Genomic DNA, 25,725 nt, shown 5'->3' on the forward strand with positions numbered 1-25,725 from the left:
AATTAGTATGCTGTATAGTGCAGGCAGTTGGGTGTGCTGGGTTGAGGTACTTTGTGCCTCATGTGATGCCAGCTTGCTTAAATGGATTGTTCAAGTTATACGTCATTTCAGGTCTGACAATTTAACATGTTTTCCATAAATTTCAGAAATTAATAAATTTGTTTATGGACACCTTGTTTTTCAAGTCTGTTCAGTAATTAAAGAAACCATAATTGTGGGATTCATTATTTTGAGGCTCTGTTACTTATTTTGTGAAATAAGTGGAGTTATGCTTAAAAATGTTTTTAAATAGCTTTTAAAGGATTAAAGAAAAGTAGAAGCATCTTGGCTTCCAGGAAACTTAACATCAAATCTTGTGCTGCCTTAATTCAGTGTTTATATTTCTCAAGCTTCATTAATTTGGAAAAGTTTCACTTGTCACATTTCACATTTAGTGTTTTAAAGTAAATGTTGTGCAGTTTGGGTAGGTTTGAGACCAAACTCGTTGTCCCCAGTATTTTAGTAAAGTAAGATGAAGCATGTTATGAATTTCTGAGTTGAGAGTTCATGCAATATTGAATGTCTAATTTGCAGGTTATGGATTGGCTGGCTTTACAAGATGAAGAGAGCCTTCCTGATGTAAAAGCTGGTGATGAAATGACTATTATGGAGGTAAGATTTAGTTTTATCATTCTGTGATTAAAGTAAAGTCTCACCAGTGCAGCATTACATGGAAATAATGATGTTTTAAATTTTTTCAAAAAGTTGTTTCCCATAATAGGACTCAGTTCCAGAGAAAAAATAACACAACGGTCATTGCTGTTGTTAAACTTTTAAATGCTGAATAGTGGATGAACCACCCTTTCAAATATATTTCCACAACATTAGTTGCTTCATTGGCCCACACAGATGACTTGTAAGCAGTATGTCTAACACTGTTACATAATACCATAACATTCACCTCAGCCTTGCATATGTTGTCGGGGAGGCAGTTCTCTTCTTTGGTAACTTCTATGTTGCTCGTGGGCTTTGTTTTCCTAGGAACAGTTAGCTTGTTGCACTCAACTTCTCATAGTTAGACATCAGCTATCTTGGAGTTTCACAATTTTTTTAGAATTTTGGTTTGAAATGAGAATTATGATTCCTTAAAATTACTTTATTCTGGCTTTATAGTTCTTATAAGCTTTCTTCCACCTTGTAAATGGGTAGCCGAAAATGACCGAGTCTTTATCCTAATAAGGCACTTTGTAAATTTTATAAATCTGAAACTTAGACTTAAGATTTATCTCTTATTAGTCTTTGGTCACTCATGAAATTTTATCTAGGTCCACAAATTCTTGAGGTTCTCAGTGTCACCTCCACAGACCCCTCACACTCCCCTCTTTTTTCTTGTGCCTTCTCTGTCTCTCTCTCTCTCTCTGTTGCTGTGTTTCTGCTTATATTCGCTGACCCCTGTTTTTAGCACCTCCTCCTAGTTATTCCATTTTGACTTGGGAGGTGTGTCCTATAGAATCCCTGTTGATAATTGGGCATTGCTCCCTTTTGAAAACACCTTCTGCCTCAATTCCAACCATTGAAAGTGTCTGTCTGGGTACTCTTGTTGGGCATTGGCCAAGGGCTTTCGATAGGAGGATGTCCAAGGTCTGGTATTGTTGGTACTGATTGGCCAAGCATATAAGCCTGACCCTTAGAGGAGGAGCCTAAGTCCTTAGCTTCTCCCCTCAAATTAATCTAGGCACTTAAAAAACTCACTGTCGATGTCAAGACTCCGTTAGTGGTATTCAGTGCTAAGACTATGAATTTGCCTTGGTCTCGAGTGTTGTATACACTGAGGGATCCTTCACTAACAATCTGGAATTTGTCCTTACACCAATTGAACACACCGATATCTTCAGTGTGGTCTTCACATAAGAAAATCGCTCATAGTTTGTCTGTGCCCCTTCTCTGTTTACTTTCACATCTGGGATTTTCACTAAGATGCTGAAGGCAGTCCCTTTTCCATATAAGACACTCAACACTGATTTATTGTTGAACTTTGGGTGGTCCGACAACTGTGAATCCATTCAGGGTATCTCTTTATCACTTATTCTCTGCATGTCCTTATTCTTTTATTAGACTCGGTTTATAATTCCAGTTATATAACCATGTGAATAAATGGGGTCATTTAGTTTCACCCACAAAATGGACAAGGGAAGGCGGAGAGACGAGCATGTAATATCGGTTACTCAAATCAAAACCATGAGTAGATTATAAAAAAAAAGAAAAATCATTGGAAGTTTGCCGTCTGAAGCTATTGGAAGGATGACCCATAAATGGGAGACATCCTGTTGTCCTATTCTGATTTCCAACTGGTTTCCTAGATCTGTTTTGTCCGTCCTACGGTGACTAAAGGTCTGTATATGGGATTCCTACCTAAAATTGCTACTTTCTGCCAAAATCAAAGAGGAAGTGGCAAAATTTTAGGTAGGAATTCCGAAGGGAACCCCATACACAGACCTTTAGTTATCACCGTAGGACAAAAAGAAGGGGACAAAACAGATCTAGGAAACCAGCTGGAAATCAGAATAGGACACCAGGTAACACCTTTCAAGGAGGATTTCGGACAGTCACATGTTATAACTGTCAGAAGAAGAGACATTATTCCAGTGATTGCCGAGGGATAGCTTACAGTATTGCCATTTTCATAAGAGAATAAGACATAGCGCTCGGGATTGCAGAAATAGACTTGCTTCAGCCCCTAGATATAGATCTCAGTCAAGAGGCAGAGGTAGAGACTGTAGTCAGTCTCCACAAGCTAGAGGGATTAGGGATCCAGCCCCAAATAGGTGTCAAGTTAAGTATACCTTAGTTTAACCAGACCACTAAGCTGAAATAGGTGTCAAGATACTAACTAAACTGCAACTATAGGGTACTGACCAGATCAATCAATATCAGATGACACAATGGTAAATTTTCACTTCAGTGGTATAACAGATCTTCCTTCATAATATAGGCAGTCCCTGGTTATTGGCGGGGGTTCCGTTCTGACGGTGTGATGATAAATGAACATCAATGATAACCGAAAATTGATGATTTTCGGCGCTTATTGGTGCTGATAACCAGGTATTGGCACCAATAAACAGAGATTGGCGCCTCTGTTAGGTATGTATCGGCACCAAAAATCACCGATTTTCTTCATTAGACAAGCCCCGTAAAACCGGATCGCCAATGACCGAGCCTGCCGATAACTGGGGACTGCCTGTAGAGGGAAGGACCGGATCGCCAAACCTAAGCAAAACTACGCAGGTTAGCAAAGTTAATCTAGGGAATAAATATAATTATAGACCATATTTCCTGCACATATTGGTTTAGAGAAGCTTATTGCAACATTCTTTGACACAAGTAATCCTAAGAATTAATGTCTGAAAAGGTATATCAGTTGTATTTTCCTCACTTAAGTTTGAACCCAGTAGTAGACTGTAGAATCACAGACTTTCAGGGTAACAGTATCAAAATAGTAGGACAAATAAATCTTCCCTTTAAGCTAGGAAGAGTTTCACTAAAGGGGAAGGCTCTAGTAGCAAGAGATTTACAGTTAGAGTTTGCACATTTGTTAATTGGCTATCCAACTATAGCTAGACAAGGGATCAACACTGATGCACCTGGAGAGCAATTAGTGATTAAAAAGGGTCGTGAGATTTCTAGAACACCTCTATGCAAATTGATTAGAGGACACGAGAAAACTCTTTGCTGAAAAATATTCTAAAGAAAGACAAGACATAAGGAGGATATTCAGAATGCAGCACGAGCTCACAACAGATTAATAACCACTTAGAAGGCAAATCTGAAATTGCACTTTCCCTAGAAGGAAAATAGACTTGGGACACACATTAAGGGAGAAGGGTGTGGAAGTAAACAACTTAAAGATTAAGTCAATTATAGAGTATCCTACACCTCATTGTAGAAGTATGTGAAGGCATTTTTGGGTCCAACCAGTTTTTACCACAAATACATGAGGAATTTTGCAACCATATCCGCTCTGCCGACGGAGTTATTAAAAGAACGTGTTATTCATGTGGAAAACAAAGCAACAAGAAGCATTTGATGAACTAAAGGAAAGATTAACATATCCTCTAGTACTTAGCTTCCCAAACTTTAGTAAAAAATTCTTTTTAGCTACAGATGCAAGTTGCACTGGTATAGGAGCATGCTTAATGCAAATACATGATAACAAATATAATGCCATAGCATATTACAGTAGAAAACTAAAACCCACAGAAGAAAATTACTCAGTAGTGGACCTAGTCTTTAGCCATAATAGATGCTTTAAAGCACTTCAGATATATAATATTTGGCTATAAGATAACAGTGTTTGCTGATCATTTTGCTACAGTAGAAATGCTTAAGAACCCAAACATTTCTGGACATAGAGCTTGTTGGTTTATGACAGCCCAAGATTATGACAAAGAAGTAAAATATGTGCCAGGGAAAAGCAATAAAGTAGCAGATGCATTATCAAGATACATGCCACAAAATGATAGTTAAGTATACCTTAGTTTTACCAGACCACTGAGCTGATTAACAGCTCTCCAAGGGCTGGCCCGAAGGATTAGACTTATTTTACGTGGCTAAGAACCAGTTGGTTACTTAGCAACGTGACCTACAGCTTTTTGTGGAATCCGAACCACATTATAGCGAGAAATGAATTTCTATCACCAGAAATAAATTCCTTTAACTCTTCATCAGCCGGCGGCGGGAATTGAACTCCGGCCCATCGAATGATGGTCTGAAGCTCAACCGACTCGGCCAACAAAGGGCATCAAAATGATAGTATAAATACGATTAGCCAAGAAGTAAAGTCAAGTGAACCCAAAAGCAATGTAAGGCAGTCCCTGGTTATTGGCGGAGGTTCCGCTCTGACGGCATGATGATAAGCGAAAATCACCGATTTTTGGTTATTGGCACCTCTGTTAGGTATGTATCAGCACCAATACCCGATTATTGGCGCTGATAAGCAGAAATCGGTGCATATCAATGCCCAAAATCGCTGATTTTCGTCGCTAGACAAGCGCTGAAAAACCAGATCACCAGTAAGAGATGAAGATCTTTAAATATGTGGAAAATAAAAGAGATTTTAGTTAAAAGGAATAAGCAGAATTAAGTAACTGAATTGGATGCCCCATAGATGCACTGAACAGTGTGGCGGAATTCTAACCCACAAACAAAACAACACTCACCCTGATCTTCGGTTGCTGGAGATGGGTAAAGGTCCACGGTCGCCAATCACAGCACACAGAAACCACAAAAACAAAATTTCAACAAACCCTCCACCAACAATGAAAAAAAAAAGGGACACATGCACCATCAATATCGGTACTGGTATCCCAAACAAAAAGCCAGACGAACTCCCGTTCACTTTCAAGGTTGGACCTCAACTGCCCAAGCCTTCCCCAAAACCGAAAAACTCCCCGACAGACAGACAGACAGACAGCGCCGTAGAAACGAACTCCAACAACCAACCACTCACTGACAATTACACTCTCTCTCTCTCTCTCTCTCTCTCTCTCTCTCTCTCTCTCTCTCTCTCTCTCTCTCTCTCTCTCTCTCTCTCTCTCTCTCAAAACGTTGGGAAATGCTAAATAAAAACAAATTTCTTCATCCTCTATATTTCTCCCCCCTTTTTAGCATTTCCCAACCAACACCTTTCACACCTCTTTCAAATCGCCTTACGCAACACCCACGGATGCTCACTAGCAGGTCCTCTAGATCGCGTTCGCGGGCATGCAATCATTCTCTCAGACTCGCTCTCTCTTCCAGCAACATTCAGATTTACATTTTCTCCTCCATTCTCTCTCAGATTCTCGCTATCTTCTTCACTATTACCACTCTCAATTTCATCCACAATCTCATCTATACCCTCTAACTCGTTCCCAAATACCTCCCCAATTCTTCAACTAACCCATCCCATTTCGCTCATTGACCTTTCCAATTCTTGCAACGATTCATTCATGCTTTCAATCACTCGTCTATCACTGCTACGCTCTCTTACTCTTACACTTTTGCTCACCTCCAACCGTTCACTAACCCCTACACGTTCAGTCAACTCAGTTATATCAAACCCCATATGCTATCGTTCTATCCATACCATCCCATTCATCCGTATTACACGCTTTATCACTCATTTCCACTTTGGCACTCACACCCTATCACACAACTTACGACCATTCAGTTTACTTACGTTCTTCCCTTTCTTACGTTTTTACCATACTCTATCAAAACAAATTGCTGATCCTCCATACACAAGCTCTCATGCATACTTGGTTCACCCACATTCGATTTCAACCATTTATACACCCCATTCTCTCTCACATATTCCGTTACATCCTTCCATCTACGCAATTGGTTGTGATGCGCTCGCATTTCTCTCACACTACCATCTACACATACTTCCCCTACAACATAACTAAGCCCACTGGGACCAACTTCCAACACCTCATACGGACCCTCAAATTTTTCACGCACTTTATTTACATTCAACCGTCCTTTCTCGATTACTTCTTTCAACACTTTCTCGCCCACCTTGTAACTTTCAAACCTTTCATGCGCCTTCTTCCATACCTCCCTATCATTCTCAGATAGACCCAATCTCGGTCTCACTATCTTTTCAAAATTTAACACATATTTACACGGAGACATACCAATACCCTTATGCACGGTGGCGTTGTATACCCACAACGCCGCCCAACGTTTACATCCCAATCATTATCACATTCACTCATCATACGTAATATCTCTGTCAACGTTCTCACCGTTCGTTCCGCCAATCCATTCGCACTGGGCATATAACGGCGTAGAGTACACATGTTCTATGCCCCAATCACGCAACATTTGCTCAAACTCCCATCCAACAAATTCAGGCCCATTGTCACTCAACATTCGCGTCGGCTTGCACACACACATTGGCAACATCACTTGACCCACCATTCTCGCTACAGTCTCACTCTTTTTGTTCGAATCGCTACGCATATGCAAACTTACTCAAATGATCTACCATTACAACCATTCCCACATGTCCTCTGACAGTCACAGGCAACGACACACAATCAATCACAACCATCTCAAACAACTCTTTCATCTGCAATCGCAACACAGGTGGATTCGCATGCACACTTTGATACTTACCCTTCTGACAGTCCGCACACGTAATCGCTACATCCGCACAAATTTTACTCAACCCAGGCACATACAATCTCTCTCTCATACATTCCCATAATTTATTTTTCCCCAGATGTCCAAACCTATTATGCACCAATAAACACATACCCATGGCTGCGTCTTCCGAAAATACTGGCACATACACTTCCCCATCCCATATTCCTTCCTGATGCAAAAATAAACTATACCTTTACATACAACAAATCTCTTAGCACTTCGCTTATATACTTCTAACTCAGACGGCCAACTTCCTAATCTTACACCCCTAACACACTCTCTTAACATATTTATTTTCATGCACTGATTTTGCATCTGCTTAATTTCCTCTTCACTCAACAAATCATTTTCACTCCTTGCAATATCTGCCATACCTACAAAACTAGTTTTAGACACATCCTCCTTTAACCTTCGTTATTTCCCTGCTGCCCTTTCCTAAAATTCCCCTCCCGACATCCACACTTATATCATGCATTCTCATAAAATCAATTCCTAATAAAAAACATGTTGGCATATCATTCTCATCCATGACTACAAAATTATGTATTATTTCAAATCCCCCTAACTGAATTTTTAATTGTGCCTCCTCCCATACTAGCACACTCCCTTGTCCCAAACCATGTATCCTTACACTCGTTGATTTTCTTTTTATATCCCAATCGCACCTTTCCAATTCACTAACTACTGTACTACTCACTAACGACACTTGTGCTCCCGTGTCTACCAAACTACAATATTTATTCTGATCCACCACTACATTCGTTACTAACTTACCTTTCGCTTCATGCATACATGCTCTCACGGCTACATTCACCTGCTTAGCTTCCTCACAACCATCCTCATCGCATTCATCTTCAACGATATCCTCAACCCTACCCCTTATTCCCTCATTTTCCCCACAATCACCTTTCTTAACCAGCCAGCTACAAGTATCCTTTCCACAGTGAACATTTAAAATCACATTCGTACCATTTTCATTCACCCTTCCTTTATACTCCACCAGCCTATTCCATCCAAAGAACAATCGTACTGTAATTTTAAACATTTCAGCCACTACCAACAACACTTTCACTAACTTTTCCTCCTCATCTAATTCCCTTCCTTCCTCGCACTCCTCCTTCCGGCATCTCATTCATCACCTTTTCACGTAACTTGTTCATGCTTGCAGGTACTCCGTCAATCAACCCATTTGTTTCCAAATTACTCAACCCCCCAAACAGACATTCCCACACTCGATTCTCCCCTACATACTGTTGCTTTACCACAAATCCTACAGGTACTTGGTCCGGGTCCCAGTCGCTCCTAACCCTATCATCTCATTCAGTCCACATATGCGACATAGCATCTGCAGCAATATTCTGTCTACCTTGTACATACTCTACCTTAAAACTAAACTCATTCAAATCCTCTATCGTTCTCGCAATTCTAGCATTCACACTCTCCTTTTTAACCATATATACTAGCGGTCGATGGTCCGTCCGTATCACAAAATCTACCCCATACAAAAATACTTTCAACGCTTTCACACAAAAACCTTATTGCAGCCAATTCCTTTTCAATCACCGAATATTTCAACTCTGCCTTTCCAAACGCCTTGCTCACATACGCAATTACTCTCAATTGTTCTCCCCTATTCGCCTTCTGCATTTGTACCAAGCATCCTCCCATACTATATTTACTTGCATCCGTATACAGTTCTAGTTTATTCGCATTCTCACTATAGTCCGGAAAGCCAACGCCGTCTCTTGCAGCCTCCTCTTTCAATCTCTCAAACGCTTCGATCATTCGCTCATCCCATTTCATTCTTACACAATTTCTCTTCCCGTCCATTCAGTAAGTGGTTTCCCAATCCCTGAACAATCTTTTATAAACTTCCTTCCAAACTCAATTAAACCCAAAATCCTTTCAACTCACGCACGGTCCGGGGACGTGGAAATTCTCTTACCTTATTCACGAACTTATCACTCTTCCTTACACCTCTTCCACTCACCATATGCCTAGGAATTCCACCTCCCCAGCCAACCAAGCACACTTTTCAAGTTTTACTTTTATTCCTACTTCTTCCAACCTTTCTAACACTCGTTCAAGCAGTTCCATATTCTCTTCTACAGTCTCACTCGCAATCAAAATGTCATCTATAAAAACAGTTACCTTCTTGCGATCAAACCCAGCCAGAACCACATTCATTGCCCTTTGGAAGGCAGCAGGCGCATTAGCCAGTCTGAAACTCAATCTTGGAACTGGTAGTGGCAGGAACCACTAGAAAAGGCCGTAATATGCCTGCTCCCCTCCTCCAGAGGCATCTGGTAATAGCCTTACCAGATCTAATTTTGTAAACACTTTCATTCCATTCATCTTGTATACACAATCAGACACCACATTCATCGGGAATCGCTCTTTCACAGTTACTTCATTCACCTTCTGATAATCCACACACATTCGCAAACTTCCATCTGGCTTACGTGCCGGTACAATGGGGCTATTCCAGGCACTCGTACTCTTTCAATCACTCCCACCCTCTCAAGCTCTCACACTGCTCCTCTATTTCACGATTGATAGACGGAGAAAAATGTCGGGGACGCTGATATATGGGGGTGTCATCTTCCAGAACTATTTTAAATTCGGGAAACTTCGATCCCCCAAAATCCTCGTCTCCACGACTCAATGCCCCCTGCCTATCCCACAACATTCTCCTCAATCGTTCTCTTACATTATCACTTACATTTTCATCTACCTTTACTCTTTCCTTCAACTCCTCATACGTCCAATCATTAACTCCTTTCAAATCACCTGTCATCACCTGCCGCACCTTCACGCACCTCTCATCATCCACATTCACCAACGCACGTAATATTCCCACGCAATCTCCCTCACATATGCCTCGGACTCGCTTCTTCCTGACACTCGGCAATGACGTTATATATACCCTCGGATCTCCCATGTTCAAAACCCCATCATATACACACATTTGCCCTGACTAATTTATTTATGTCTATTCCCTCAACCACATACTCACACCTATCATTGTTGGCTATCCCGAGGCTATCCGGCCATGCCACTTTCACACTCACAACTTCTCCAATATCATGTGGCACTTTTACCCTCTCTGTCGCAATTACAGGCACTCTCTTCCACAATTTTTGCTCAACCCTACCATCCTTCCCCAAATACAAATCCCCAAGCACATCCCCTTTCATACGTAATTCAATTACATTCATACTAGGACGGACCACCATCCCGCATTTTTTCAAAAACTCACATCCCAATAAAATATCATATTTATCATTCGTACTCTCAATCACACAAAAATCACTTTCATCCATCACTACACCCCCAATTTCTAACCGTTCACACACTCTTCCAACCACTGCTACCCCTAAATTTCCAATCCCTCTTACTTTCCCCTGACAGTTCCTAATCTCACACGTATTCCTCAATTTCTCACATCCATTCTTAAATATGACATTCATACTACACCCGGTATCTACTAAGCCAATCAATCTTACTCCCTTACAACACACTTGCACACTCATGCACTTGTCAGTCTTTCCAGCAAAACCTCCCTCATGCAACAACCCCTCACGTACATGCATCACACGCACCGCTTGCATCCTGGAGGATCCACCCATTTGAACCCCTGCACACTCAGTTTCCCGAATTCGCTGTCACAGTCACCCTCTTTTCGTCTACATACACTTGATACATGCCCTTCCATTCCACATTCGTCACACTTCGCTCTCGGTTCTGAACACATTCTCGCATAATGCCCATTCTTACCACAGTTGCCACATATTACATTCACTAGGGTACCCCTACAACCATTAGCAATATGACCCACCTGTCCGCACCTGTAGCATTTAACCCCTATCTTTCGTACACTCCCTTACCAAATGTCCCCGGTTGCCCACACCCGAAACACGCTCCCAAAGCCCACCTACACTCATTCTTTGTATGTCCTTCCTTTCTACATCTAAAACACTTTGCTCGACTTCCACTCATCGACCTTCCCCTTTGTACACTACTATCCCTAACCCGTCCAACCCGTTGTTCCCTTACAAACCCACCATTCATCCTCCCTGGCACCTCCACATTACTTGCTCTTACACTCCTATCTATTACACTATCGGCCATTCTCATTGGGCCCCTCAACACTGCATCCCTAAAGCTTCCGAACTCTGGTACTCTCTCATCTACCCCAGCCCTTACACTTACACTTCTGCTCTCTTTTATAACCCTGTCAAGCTCATAATCTTCTACAATTTCCAAAATTTCTCCCCAAGTCAACCTTTCATTCGTCCATCTTTTCTTCTCCTTCCGCTTCAAGTTCACAAATTCTCTAACTCCATCTGGCACTGTCCCTAACAACTTCCGTACTAACTCCTTACATTCATCTATCCCATCATCCCCAAACTTCTTCCTTGCCAATGTCTCCAGCCTACAAGCATACAGTGACAAGGTTTCCCAGCTTTCATTCTTGCCTCATCAAATTCATTCTTCCTCTTATACTTAACACTCGCTTTCATACGCCTCGCTTGGTCAACTAGTCTAGCTTTCACCTTGTCATACTCAACATCTCCCACACTCATAATAACCCTATACATATCAAGCAAAAACCCAGTCAAATATTCTACTAATTCTTGTGCCCACACTCTCTTACTTTCCCCATACTTATCCTGACAAAACCTTTCATACTCCCTAAAGAAATCATGCACATCCCTACTTCCATACTCATTATACCTTTCACACCTGGGTACCTCCCTCACATACATAGCCTTTCTCACTTCTTTCTCACTTTCACTCTCACTTTCGCTACTTTCACTCTGTCCGTTCATACCCTCTTCCGAATACAAAGAGTCCACTTCCGCACTTACATTCATCTTACTCATTACACTCTTCTTTCCCCTCTTTTTATCCACTTTTATCCACTCACCTCCATCCACCTCACTATCACTACTGCCTTCACCCTCTCCCTTCTTTCCTGCCTTTCCCACTTCCTTACCCTTTCCCTTCTTCCCTTTTTCTTCCCCTGACTTATCCTTACTTTCCCTCTGTTCCTTCCCTTGCTTTTCATTCCCCTTTTCCTTACCCTGCCTTTCATTTCTCGTTTCTTACTTCCTATTTCCACATCACTTTCATCACTCACGCTTCCATTCACTTCTTCCTCCTTTTCTTTCTCTCTTGCCCCTTCACACGTTCCAGAGGACCTACCTCCAACAGCCCCTTCTCCAAAAACACCCTTGAACATACCTTTCACCATTTCTTCCACACTTTTCATCATTCCTCCAACTTTTATCCACCCTCTCTACCATCCTGTCTTCCATTCTCTCTTCTGACTCTTTCATCTCTCCTTTCATTTCTTCTTTTGCACTTCTTAGCCTTCCCCCCACCTCCTCCAACTGACTCCTCAATCTCTCATTCTCACCCCTCAACCACGTATTCTCCTCTCTCAACCTTACCAGTTCCTCTTCCATCCTTCTCTTCAGTCACACTACCAGCCACCAATCTCACTTGCAGCTGCAATACCAGCTGCCCCACGTTGGGCGCCAAATATTATGTGGCGGAATTCTAACCCACAAACAAAACAACACTCACCCTGATCTTGGTTGCTGGAGATGGGTAAAGGTCCACGGTCGCCAATCACAGCACACAGAAACCACAAAACAAAATTTCAAACAAACCCTCCACCAACAACGAACGAAAAAAAAGAGACACATGCACCATCAATATCGGTACCGGTATCCAAACAAAAAAGCCAGACGAACTCCCGTTCACTTTCAGGTTGGACCTCAACTGCCCAAGCCTTCCCCAAAACCGAAAAACTCCCGACAGACCGACAGACAGAGCCGTAAAACAAACTCCAACAACCGAACCACTCACAACGACAATTACACTCTCTCTCTCTCTCTCTCTCTCTCTCTCTCTCTCTCTCTCTCTCTCTCTCTCTCTCTCTCTCTCTCTCTCTCTCTCTCTCTCTCTCTCTCTCTCTCTCTCACAAAACATTGGGAAATGCTAAATAAAAACAAATTTCTTCATCCCTCTATAACAGCATACATATATGACTTACTAATTTGGATGTGTCATGACTGTGACCCATTTGATCAATTCCAAGGAGTGCTTCATAAAAGAATAGTACCCAAGAGCCTAAGAAATAAAGTCATTGACTTAATGCATGACAATGACATGAAAGCTCACCCAGGAAGAGATGAGACCGTTAGACTAGTTAAAAGATCTTTCCATTGGAAAGGGATTTACAAGGATGTTAGTAATTATGTGAAGAGTGCAATACTTGCAACAGTTACAGGGGAAGAACAGATAAGGGAAATATCCCATCCCACAGACTCCATTTAAAAGAGTATCCCACAGACTCCATTTAAAAGATTAGCCATAGATCTATCTTATTACTAACCTTCACATTACGAGTAAGGGGAATATAGAAATATATTGACGGACGAGAATCGGAGAAAACTCCGACAGTATGAAGATACCTGCAAGAAACTTTTTGATGCCAGTAAGGCAGTTGCTTTTAACGAAAATTGCATAAGAAAATCTATGCCGTAAAAGTAAATATATTAGTGTGTACTGATGTGCTCACTAGCTATAAAGAGCTAATACCATTAACTAATAAAGGAGCTAAGGAGTGTGCAGTTGCTCTCTTTGATAAGATATTTTGTAGGTATTCTGCTCCACAGCTCATTATATCTGATAATGGTACAGAGTTCAGTAACTCATTAGTTCAAGAAATTTTGATGCATTCAAAGTAGAAAAGGTAGTGAATACAACCGTATCTTCCAGGAAGTAATGGCTAAGTAGAAAGGAATAACAGAAAGGTTCTGGATGCATTAAGGCATACAGTAGGACAGGATCCTGATTGGGATGTCAATTTATCTTGAGTCCAATTATCATTAAATGCTAGGTATCATACAAGCAGCTCCCATAAAAGCTTTGATGGGATATGAACCAAGAGTACTATATGCATGGCTGAATCAGCCTATACACCCTAATTACTCTGAAGACATTATGAAAATAAGAGTTGGGAATTTCAAGGTACAGGTGTTCATAAGCAATTACACAAGAATTTAGAGGAAGCTCAGAAGAATATGATAGATAAACATCAAGGAGAATTAAAGCCAATGGATTACAAGATAAGGGATGAAGTTTACATCAGGAAGGAAGTAAGAAGTGGTATTAATTATAAGTTAGCCACTAAATTCATAGGACTATACAAGAGACTAAAGCGAAGGTAAAGAAAATAAATAACTTAATACATTCCACATATGCTGAATCATTAGAAGAAGAAGAGTTTTGATAATAAATAAAGACAAAGTCAAGAGAACTAAAATAGTCAAAGAACCAGAATTGACTGAAGAATTAGAAGAACAAATTTCAGAAGGAAAAACTAGATGTAACCTAAGAAATAGAAAAGTCACACTTCAGTAATTATAATAAGAACAAACCCATCAATCACCATAATATTCCCTGCATTTGATTCGTTTATTGCTAACTTTACCTTCATTGGTTGACAGGAATAAAACTTTTTTAATTGTTGCAATTCTTACTTTAATTAGTTGATTTTGTAGGAAAAAATTGGAATTAAGAGCTTCAACTTCAAATTTATCATTATGTTTTTTTTTTTACTAAAAGGGAATATTTAGGAAACAAGGGAATGTAAGTAAAATTTCAAAATGTAGTATAATCATTTCAGAATTTTATTAGTTGTATGTGTATTTTCGCACTTCCAGGAAGGACTAAGTCAGAAGGGACTCAGTCCTTCCTGGAAGTATGAAAATACATGCAAAGCTGAGGTGAATGTTATGGTACATGTATCAGTGTTAGACATACTGCTTACGAGTCATCTGTGTGGACCAATGAAGCAACTAATGTTGTGGAACTATTTTTGTAAGGGTGGTTCATCCACTATTTTTCACAAACCTGTCATCCTCTATTTATTCCTATAACCAAACCAACTCAAAACACTATATTATTACCCACATCTACTTATCTCTCTTTTTCCCGCCCTTTCAGTTTTTCTGATGCCTCATATATTGAGCAAATAATTCATGTCAGATACTTCAGCCTTTTTTTGTGCATTTACATTCAGCCTCCAAATTCCACTTCCATCATGGAGATTTGGCTGAACAGTCCCTTCATACATTCCCACCTTAGCTTCCATAGACACTCCAAGCCTCTCCCTAATTTTTTGGCCATATATTGCTACCCTCTTTGTATCACTTATTCTATGAGCTACCTATTATGTAGTCCAGTCATCATTCTGTATATTTGTTCCAAATACCTGTACAGTCAGCCACTTCTTTTACCTTTATATCCATATTTTTGCTAATAGCTAATATTTACTGTCAGCTGTTTTTATTTCAAATACTTTCAAACCCTCACTAATTTATGCAATTTTTTTCACTACCCATAATTTTACACTAATGTGTAATTTCCTTTTTCTGATTTCTCGCATTACACCAGCCATATAGATGTTAAACATTGGACATAACACCCCCTGAGTCAGACCCATTTTTAAACCTTGTCACCTTCCCATATTCATACCCTCACATGTTTTGCTTCCACTATAAAAACTTAATTACTCTCAGCAGCTCACTTTCGGTATCATACATCCATAGCAACCTATTTTGATTCTAACAAAAGCTTTCAGAGGCTCATGTTTGAACCCACAACTTTTACATTTTTATTTAAACTTTAATAACTGTTTCTTAGCAAACTCTTAATCCACGCATTTTTTTTTTTTTTTTTTTTGTCTAAACCCAAACTGTCCTTCCCCTATCAACCCTTCTCTCATGTCTTCCTTGGTATACCAGTAACCTTCTCCTATAATTCTTGCAGTCTTCCTTTTCACCTGTACTTTTATACAACAGAATCATCTCTTTGCTACAACCAGATGTAGTTTTATATATATACAATATTTTGATTGTAGAAATTCTTTTAAGTTTTCTTAAATGAAGAATATTGTGAAATGAAATGTCTCGTAAATTAGGACTGGGTGGAATACAAAATATGTATTCTCTTTTGAAGGGTGTAATTGTAGGAAGGAGGTATGTTGAAAATGTTCAGAACTTTGTAGGTTTAGCCATTTCTTATTCCTTTTAATAACATTAACTTATATGGTAATTGCTGTTATAATTAGGTACCGTATATTTCCGCAAATAAGATGACCTTTAAATCATAAAATTCACCCCTAAAAATTGGGGGTCATCGTATACTACCATTCAAAAAATCAAACCTTGATTTCTAAGTGATGGTTTTCAGTAGGCCACCCTCGGCCTTGGTGCGATAACCACCTACATACATGAAAAGATTCACATTATGAAATAAAGTGATAATAAAGGTAATAAACCAATTTTACCATATATATTATTGGCATATCTTCATAATAAATAGCCTATTCAAGGAATAATTCCATATCAATGAAATCAACTTTTATCTATGCAAGGCCAGCCAGCTGACAAAATGTGAATATTGAGTTATGGTTGCACTCACAGCAACCTGTATCTCTTGGTAACGTAGCATAATTATGGTAGTAATAGCATTTAGGATAATATAATATTCATTTTTCATTAAAAATTTAGGCTGTTTGTAACTGTTTAGAACAATTCAGTCATGCGAACGATAATTATGAATGATAATTGTTGTTAGGGGTTGCTTATGATTGGCAATGAAGTGTAAACAAAACAATGGTTTCCCTTTTAGGCAACGTGTGTAGGAAAAAGATGATATATAATCGACTTTGTCATTTCGTTTACTGTACATACTTGTTAACGTGCCATCTCGCACATCGTGCGACCCCCAAATTTTCACCCATGAAAAACTATTTTATCATGTATCACGCATATCATGCGAGTTTCGTTTTTGAGAGACCAGATTATTATGGACTAGCCTCTCTTAATCCATCTCTTTATCCTATCTTTTAGTTAGATAAGTTAAAAAAGTAAAAGTAAAACCGAACGAGAAACAACTGTTTTGCTATGAACAATTCTAGGCCGTGGCTATGGACAAGCGAATCAGATAACAACAGCTGTTTTGCTTGCATTTCAACCATCGTACAATAATAAACAGTTACTGTAGTTATGTTACAAATGACGTTAAGTAGAATAGGACTGATGTATATTTTTCATTATACCCTTATTCGCTATGGAGAAAAGATCGCAAGGAAATATACTGCTAAATTTAGGCTGCAAGTTGTAGCTGAAGCTGAGAAATCAAACAATGTTCAAGCGCTAATGACTATAAATCATCATGCGCCCGCAACATAGGTGAAACTCCTAAACTTAGATATGCCATCAAACTCGACCGTAAACAACATTGGAGAGAAAAGTATTTTAATCAAAGCTACTGGACATGAAAGAACACATTTGACTATTGTTGTAATGTGTATGGCAAATGGGACGACACCTTCCCCCATGGTTATCTTTAAACAGAAATTGAATTGATGCCGAAACAGAAATTCCCAGAAGGTATTGCTGTCCACATTCACGAAAACCTAAACAATGCAAAGGGCGTATGATTGCTATGTTTATATTTTATAATACAGTTAGTAACATGTGAATACATACAATATTACTAGACACAGTGAAGTAAAGCATAACTTGTTAAAAGATCCGTGGAAAAGATGTGTATTCATTATGTCTGTATTTTATAATATGATACTAATACAGTATGTGAGTATTACATATGCTAATTTTATATTTCATGTATGCTGCAACCCCCTTAAAATTAAGCTTCAAAATTAGGTCTTCAAAAGTTGCATGATACTTGAGTATATACGGTATTTTGAATTTCTAAGAATACAGTAAGTAAAACAGCATTTGTAATAACATCTTTACATAACCAATATTTCGTAAGATACCTGTTGTTGCAAATGCTAGCCAATACACAGATGGTTTTGTAATATAGCAATCATCTTATACTACAGGTATGAGATAAATTTATGAAAATTTGTCATAATTTTTTACCTCATCTTATACAGGAAAATGCTGTATACGGATATGTACCAATAATGAAAATTTTTGAGGAGGATTTGCAGGCTGTAACAAATCCAACAATAGATGCAGCCATAATAATAATAATATAAAACACCATATGCACTGATTTTATATAGCATAGCTACCATTTTATACTTGAATTAAAAAGCCAATGAACATTTCTTCCAAATCGTTGTGTGTGTCTGGGCACTTGTAGGGCATACTAAAGTTTTGTTACGTATTTGGTATGGCACATAAAGGTTATGAAATCCTTACACCATCTGGAACCTGTTGTAAGCTTCAAGAGCTAAGGCTTTTGTACAGCATTTTTTACTATATTTACAGATGTACACACTTATTCTGAATTACACACATTTTATTAAGGAATATAAACTTTATCAAAACTTGGAGTAAAATAAGTATATACAGTGAAGAGAGAGAGAGAAATGAAAATAATTGAATTTCCAAGTAAATATTCTCTGTTCATTTGTTGAATGCATGTAAATCGCACTGTGAGAGCAGTTGTAGGAATTTCTCTCTCTCTCTCTCTCTCTCTCTCTCTCTCTCATTGTGTGTCATTGTTTTACTCCCAAGTTGTGATAAATTTAATATCCATAAATAAAATGTGATTAATATAAATAAACCAGAGAGAGAGAGAGAGAGAGAAATATATGTATTGGTATGTAACAGTACATATACTGCAATATTGAAATACTGTACTACATTAAATAAATACTAATGAAAATAAGGTATGAGAGAGAGAGAGAGAGAGAGAGAGAGAGAGAGAGAGAGAGAGAGAGAGAGAGAGAGAGAGAGAGAGAGAGAGAGAGAGAGAGAGGTCACTGTAATGCAATATGTTTCATAACTTATGTTTATGGTGTTATTTACCTGTATATTATAAGGGTTTTGTGTATTTTACATATCTTGTAAGCATAAGTAGGTAGAAATATTCCAGTCTGCTACGTTTTTGTTATGTTATATTGTATAGCACCATATTGTATATATATATATATATATATATATATATATATATATATATATATATATATATATATATATATATATATATATATATATATATATATATATATATATATATATATATATATATATATATATATATATATATATATATATATATATATATATACAGATATATACAGATATATATATATATACATATATACATATACATATACATATACTATATATATATATATATATATATATATATATATATATATATATATATATATATATATATATATATATATATATATATATATATATATATATATATATTTTGTTCTTAGTTCCTACTCAGTCAAGAAGTGGTGGCTAGGAGGTCCATTTCTTTTGACTTGATGCAGTTACACTCCTCCTGTGAGGAGTGGGAGATGTAAGGAGTAGCTGCTACGGCTGCAATTACCAGTTGATCCACAACCCGAGGAGAGAATATTGGAATATTGTGTGGATCTTAAGACAGTTTCAGGAGTCTCAGTGTCTGAATAGGCACTCCTTCGGAATATTGACCAGGGTGGCAGGCTCTTACAATTCCTTGCTTGGAACTTAAACAGTTCTTTTTAGATTTCAAGAGTCTCAAGATCCAAGGTAGACACCCATCAGTGTGATAGAACTTAAGTGCCATGGTCAGTTCTTTTTAGATACACGAGCAGACAGAAGAGCATTCTACAGTGGCCAACCAGACATCCCAAGCAAGATGAATGTAATTACAACAATTATTCGCTGAAGTCAGGAGATAAAGACAGTTGATCTTGGCACCTTGACATCTGGAAATTTATTCAACCGCTGAAGAAGCTTGATCATAGTCCTTCTTTTCTCAACTTCCTGAAGTTGACGCTGTTTTGATCTGCCTTCTCGTACCTTTGAATAAAGTAAGACATCTTTGGTATCCATTTACATCTAGATCTTACACCATTCGTCATTCTACGTTTCAAAGGTGATCAGGGAGATGGATCGTTCCCCTTCTATGGTCCTGTGGCGCCAATGACAGTATTTTGCCTCCGTAAATATTAAACTTTCAACCCGATGCCAGCAACTCATTCATTAGCTTCGAGTTACCTGAGAAATGGTATCCAAATTATCATTTCTCTAACTAGTAAGATGGTCAAACGAGTGTACCCTGCAACTTCCTGGTGTTGGTTGAGTACGAGGATGGAATGCATTCGTGCCCATCACATTCATCTCCTTTTATGATGGGATGTTGCCCATAGGTCCTTGGACTCTTTTCCTTGGATCCTATGGTGGATGCTCAACAAGTCATGTAGTTCACCCAGGTCTTGAGGGACAGGTTGCATCTTCCCTAAGGTGTGCAGCTGCAAGGAGAAGGTGTGTGTGGGACTGTCCTCCTCCCTTTCTCCTGTCTTCCTTCCTCTTCCAGTGGACAGATGAACAGTGAACAAACCATCATGTGCTGGACTGGCGTGCATGCAGGTGATCTAAATGACTGAACATCCTGTCAATAATGTAGCTCTGTTTGGATTAGTGGATGCAAATCCATCCTTCTCTCAAGCAAGGGGAGAGAGGGACTGAGCAAGCCAGTTGGTTATTGTTAGCTTTATGGTCTGTGGATTCATCCAAACCTTTTCGAATCTAGGGTATTACATTCCTTTAATTCGAAATGCCCCAGAAGTCTGACAATTGAATATCTATCTTGTTCAGTAGATCAGAGGTAGGGTCTACTTTCTTTTGCTCTTTCGTGATCAGGAAGAGAGTACCCAGGTGAGCTGAACTACCAGTCATTTCAGAGATTTACTCGGAATCCTCCCTCCAAAAGTAAGTCTCCCACTTGTAAAGACCGAGGGTTTGTATTCATGTAGGAACAAATGACAAATTTTAAAGTAATTTGTATTTTTCCTAACATACAAACCTGAGGTCATTACATAAAGGGCCCACCTCTTACTACCCCTCATTCTCTTACCTGGGCCAAAAGATCAACTGCTTAAAATTGAGTGCACAACGACTTGTTGGGCAGTACTTCCGCCACTACCATCAGTAGCTGTTACCATAACTATCCTGCAAAAGTTTAACGGCCTGATTTCCAGCTTGCTGAAAGTTATCTCCCATATGCAAAGACCTCAGGTATGCATGTTAGGAAAAATACAAATTACCTTAAAAATTTGTCATATTATGTAGGCCACTTGTAAATCTTCATTACCTAATGGATTTTGTTACCAGTTTGGAGGGGGCAGACCCCCAATTGTCAGTACAATTGAGGTGCCAGTAGTCATATTTTCACTCCTTTTCTCTTGATCTTCAGCTTTTATATACAGTATCTGAATTTTCACTTCAATCAAATCAGATTTTCTGGGCTCGACCTGTGTCAGCCAGTGAAATAGTCCATTAGCACTGATTTCTAGGTATAAGTATTGCTAAATATACCAGAGAAAAAGCTAACCATAACGCCAGGGTTACGACCCCTGGATCGAACACCATTAGATGGTGTCGGTATACACAAGGGGTGAGTGGTTGCCACTAACACAGGTCTCCGTCCTTATAGACTTCTCCAATCTCAAAACCCCGAAAAGTGAGGGGCCGTTCTAAACCTCACCCTCCGCACCCAGCCAACCACCACCCCGGCCGCCAGCTTATAAACATTACAATTTAGCACGCCTTTCTGTTCACACCGTGTTTTTTCTTTGGTGTATTTTTGGTTTTTTACTGATTACGGCATGTCTTCCCACCCAGAATTCCCACCATCTAAGTTGAGTACCATTTCCTTTTGGTTTTTTATTACAGAGGCACATTATTTGACTGTTCGTATATTGTTTACCAGGTTAAATAGTGCTACGCAGCCGGGCGGGGGCTGTGTCTGCCTCTGCCATGCTTGACCCTCAGTCTTCGCATGTTATTAGCAGGAAGTTTCTGCTAGTTTTTATCCATGCTCCATTCCATTGGAGCCTTATTTGTAGAAATTACCATTTCGCTGGTAGGAGGCTAGGGAGCCCGTATCTGACTGATCTAGGCTAGGGATGGAGGTATTCCCCTCCCTTGTTTCTGATCATAAATTTCTCCCTTTTCCCCTGGTTTCCTTCCTCCACCAGCGAGTTGGTACCTTCTTGATGGTGGTATTGTTATGCTCATGATCATAACTGATGTGTACAAGGATGGATGACATGTCTTTTCTTGGATTAGTTTTATATGTGATTCGGCGTCAGAGGCGGCCATCTTGGGTATCCCCGCTTCCCGCATAACGGTTGTTGTTTGGCCCTCTCTGCCGCTGAGTCATTTATGTATTCATAAGTATATATTTTTAAGTATATATGATTTTAAACTTCTCACATCGAATGGTCCACTTTTTATGTTAGTACTCTTGACGTCAGGTAGTTTATTCGATTAGGTATATCCTAGCCTAGCCTACTCGACCGTACCGTAATCGGTTTCGGAGAGTTAGGCTGGACAAGATAGGCGCTTTTCACGATGCTCATGCTACCTAGCTCACCTGACCAAGCCGTTTTGAGGTTTTGGAGGGAGATGTTAGGTTTGTGAGGGAGTTCCTCGTTCTCTCTTGGCCCACCTGACCAGGCCGTTAGGTTTTGGAAGGTGAGGTTAGGCTAGTGAGGGAGTTGCTCTTCCCCCTTAGCCCACCCGACCATGGAGGGTGAGGTTAGAGTAGTGAAGGGTCACCTCAATTCATAGTCTTCCACCTGACCAGGCTGTTGGTTTTGGAGGGTGTGGCTAGGTTATGCGAGGGTTCTCTCCCCCTCACCTGTCGCGCTCATTCTGGCCTTCCTGACCAAGCCAAAAATTTTGGTTTTGGAGGGTAGGCTGGGATCAAGGTTGCACAGGTTATTTCGTGTGCATGTAGCCTAGTCCTTCTTTACCTGATCAGTTAGCTTTTGGCGAGTGACCTAGGCATCTTCCTAGCAGAGGGAAACTGATCGCTATGTTCGGCACCCCGTGGGGAGTTTTCATTCGGCTTCCAGAGGGTGCTACCCACCCGTCTGGTCGCCGTTCGCCGGGTTTCCGCCACTCTGCTACCTTTCCCTTATCAGGCGGTGTTTCGTTTGCTCGCTTTCCACAGTTATAGCTGGAGCGTCGAACACTGTCCCAGGGATGCAATCATGAGTTCCGCTTATGTTCAGTCTCCGCCAGGTTAGTCGGATCTTTTCGTTGTTATCGTCCATGTTACCACTCCGGTGGGTATGGTTTTCGGTTAGTTGGCGCTTTCCACTATGTGGTTCCCACCCTGGGCGTTTGAGAGTTGGGCCATATGCGAACACTCCTTTCCGCCACTTTACGCCGTTTCCATAATATGTGGCATAACGAGATTTCCGTGGCAAATCGCGGCGGAGTACCATAGCGCCAGACTATCTTAGAGTACTTATGTTTACATAATTAGTAGTTGGCCATTCTGTAGCATAACCTGTTTATTATTCTGTACTACCGGATTCAATTCCGGCGGGTTTTACCCGATGACACACATTTCATCACCCATAAATCTGTGTATTAGTCTTGTACTACCGGATTCAATTCCGGCGGGTTTTGCCTGATGACACGCATGTTTCATCACCCATAATCTATGTTAAGGTAGCCTATTACCGCCGGACCTACTCCGGCGGGCCTTGCCTTGACGTTACTCATGTACCGCCATTCCACTTACAGATGGTATGCTGTCAGGAGCCAGGGTGCACAGCGGTTCTCCAACAACCCTGTGGACACGAGGTGTGCTGGTCGCACTCCAGCTGCTCGGTCCACGTTGGGGACCTGGTCATTTGGCACCCTGATGGCTGTGAAGTCTGCTACGGTCTGTACGAGCTAGTGGTGGATGAGTCGGTAAGTTTTAAGAGACCGCTAACCTTTAGTCTCTTTTTGACTTTAATGACTTATATAGACATATACGGGTAATTGGAGAATATTCTCAGTAAATCCTGCCCTTTCTTACAGTCTGACCGAATCATCCGTGACTCTTCGCTGTCGACCCTGAAGATCTGGGTCGGCGGATTTGGGAGGAATGTTGCGTCTGGCAAACCTTACGTCCTGTCGGAGGAGATCTGCAATCTCCTCTACCCCGGAGCCCGGATCTCTGCTGCAGTGCCGGCGGAATTGGCCGCCCCTATCATCGAGAGGATCCGGGAAGAGACGCAACCCTCCCAAGATGACAACCTGTGCGGAGAGGTGGCGGAAGAGGTGGCGGCCATCAACATCCACCTCGAGCCGATGAGCGTGGACTTGGACCACCAGGTAGAAGGTAAGGTGGTAAGTGAGGCAGGGGGAGAGAGTCTTGGTAGTCCTCTTTTTGGTTCTCCTTCTTCTTCTTCTTCTTCTTCTTCCTTTCAAGGGTTTCCCAAACCAGCTATCCTTGAGGACAGATCTAGGTCTGTTGTCCCCAAGGTGAAATCCTTGAAAAAGAAGGACTTACCAAAGTCCTCTAGACCTCAAAGGTCTAATCCGCCAGCTCCCTTAAGGTCGTCACTGGCTCTTAAACCAGTGGCGTCCACTAGTAAGGCTACTCCCCTGTCCAAAGGGTCGAGATCCAGGGTGTCCAAGGCTAATCCTCCACAGCCTAACTTTGACCCTGAGGCCTTTGCCGAACTTCTGATGCAGAAGTTAGACTCTAGGGTTGAAGCTAGGATTCAAGACCTTTCTTCCCAGCTTGCTTCAAGCTTGGAGACCTCTGGTCAGTCAGTGCTGTCATTGGCACAAAGGATGCAGGCCCAGGAAAGCTTGCTCTCCGGATTTATCCAATCTGGAGCAGTACGGCAGTCTCATGTTGTTCCGGATGCCTCCAGACTGCCCCCCTTTGATAAGGGGAACCCGTGGCGGCTGGCTCTTCACGCCCCTGCATAATGATACCTGACCATCGAGGGCTTGGGCACTTGTCGTCTGGAAGAACTGGAGTTCTTTCCACCCGACCTGGTGCCTCCCTACCCAGGCTATGCCAGGCTAACAGAGGAAGCCTGGATTAGATCAGACAAGGTCCCGAAGGAAACTGTTATCTTTCCCAGGGACCAAGCCCAATCCGCCCTGATGTGCGCTCTCACTGACTGGGAGTGCGAGAATACAAAGCTTACTCCCTTTAAAGGGAGTTTTACGATGTTCGCGGTAGGTGACTCCATCCCTACCCCCTGCACAACTAAGGTCGCAGTGTTGACTAGTCAGGTGGGAATAGAGGGCAAACCGCTGCCTCAACTCCGGAGACAGATCCCACCTCCCTTCTTTTCCCGGGATTCGAATTTTGGTCGGGAGCTCGGCCACGTTCACGGTGGGTAAACTCGACCCGAGTGTGCCTCCACCTTGTTCAGTGAACAGCTTCCCAAGATTCCGGAGGCCCTTCTGAAGGCGGAGTTTGAGGCTAAGTGCAGGTTGAGTTGCTCCCTGCATTCCATCACCATTACAGAGGTAACAGCGTTAACTTACGCTGACGAACCTCTGTTCCAGGTCCTGACGAAATCACTGTTAGCGTCATTTCAATCGGACCTTTATGACTTTGTAGTGGCGAGACAAAACTGCCGGAAGCATATCTTCGCAGACGCCACTATCAGACACGACCCAATAGACTCATGAAGAGTTCTATCTGGGGACCTAACATCTTCCCTGAGGATGAGGTCAA

The 25,725-nt window shown here is 40.8% G+C and overlaps 1 protein-coding gene across 1 annotated transcript in view; it reads left to right on the plus strand.

The window, feature by feature from the left end:
* Top3beta (topoisomerase 3-beta) overlaps positions 1 to 25,725 on the plus strand; it is a 306,736-nt gene that overhangs the window by 96,680 nt on the left and 184,331 nt on the right. The window contains 1 exon segment of the mRNA XM_067110195.1: positions 574 to 651. Within this exon segment, the coding sequence (XP_066966296.1) occupies positions 574 to 651 (78 nt within the window).

Source organism: Macrobrachium rosenbergii, chromosome 10 (assembly GCF_040412425.1).
Source record: "Macrobrachium rosenbergii isolate ZJJX-2024 chromosome 10, ASM4041242v1, whole genome shotgun sequence".
NCBI lineage: Eukaryota > Metazoa > Arthropoda > Malacostraca > Decapoda > Palaemonidae > Macrobrachium > Macrobrachium rosenbergii.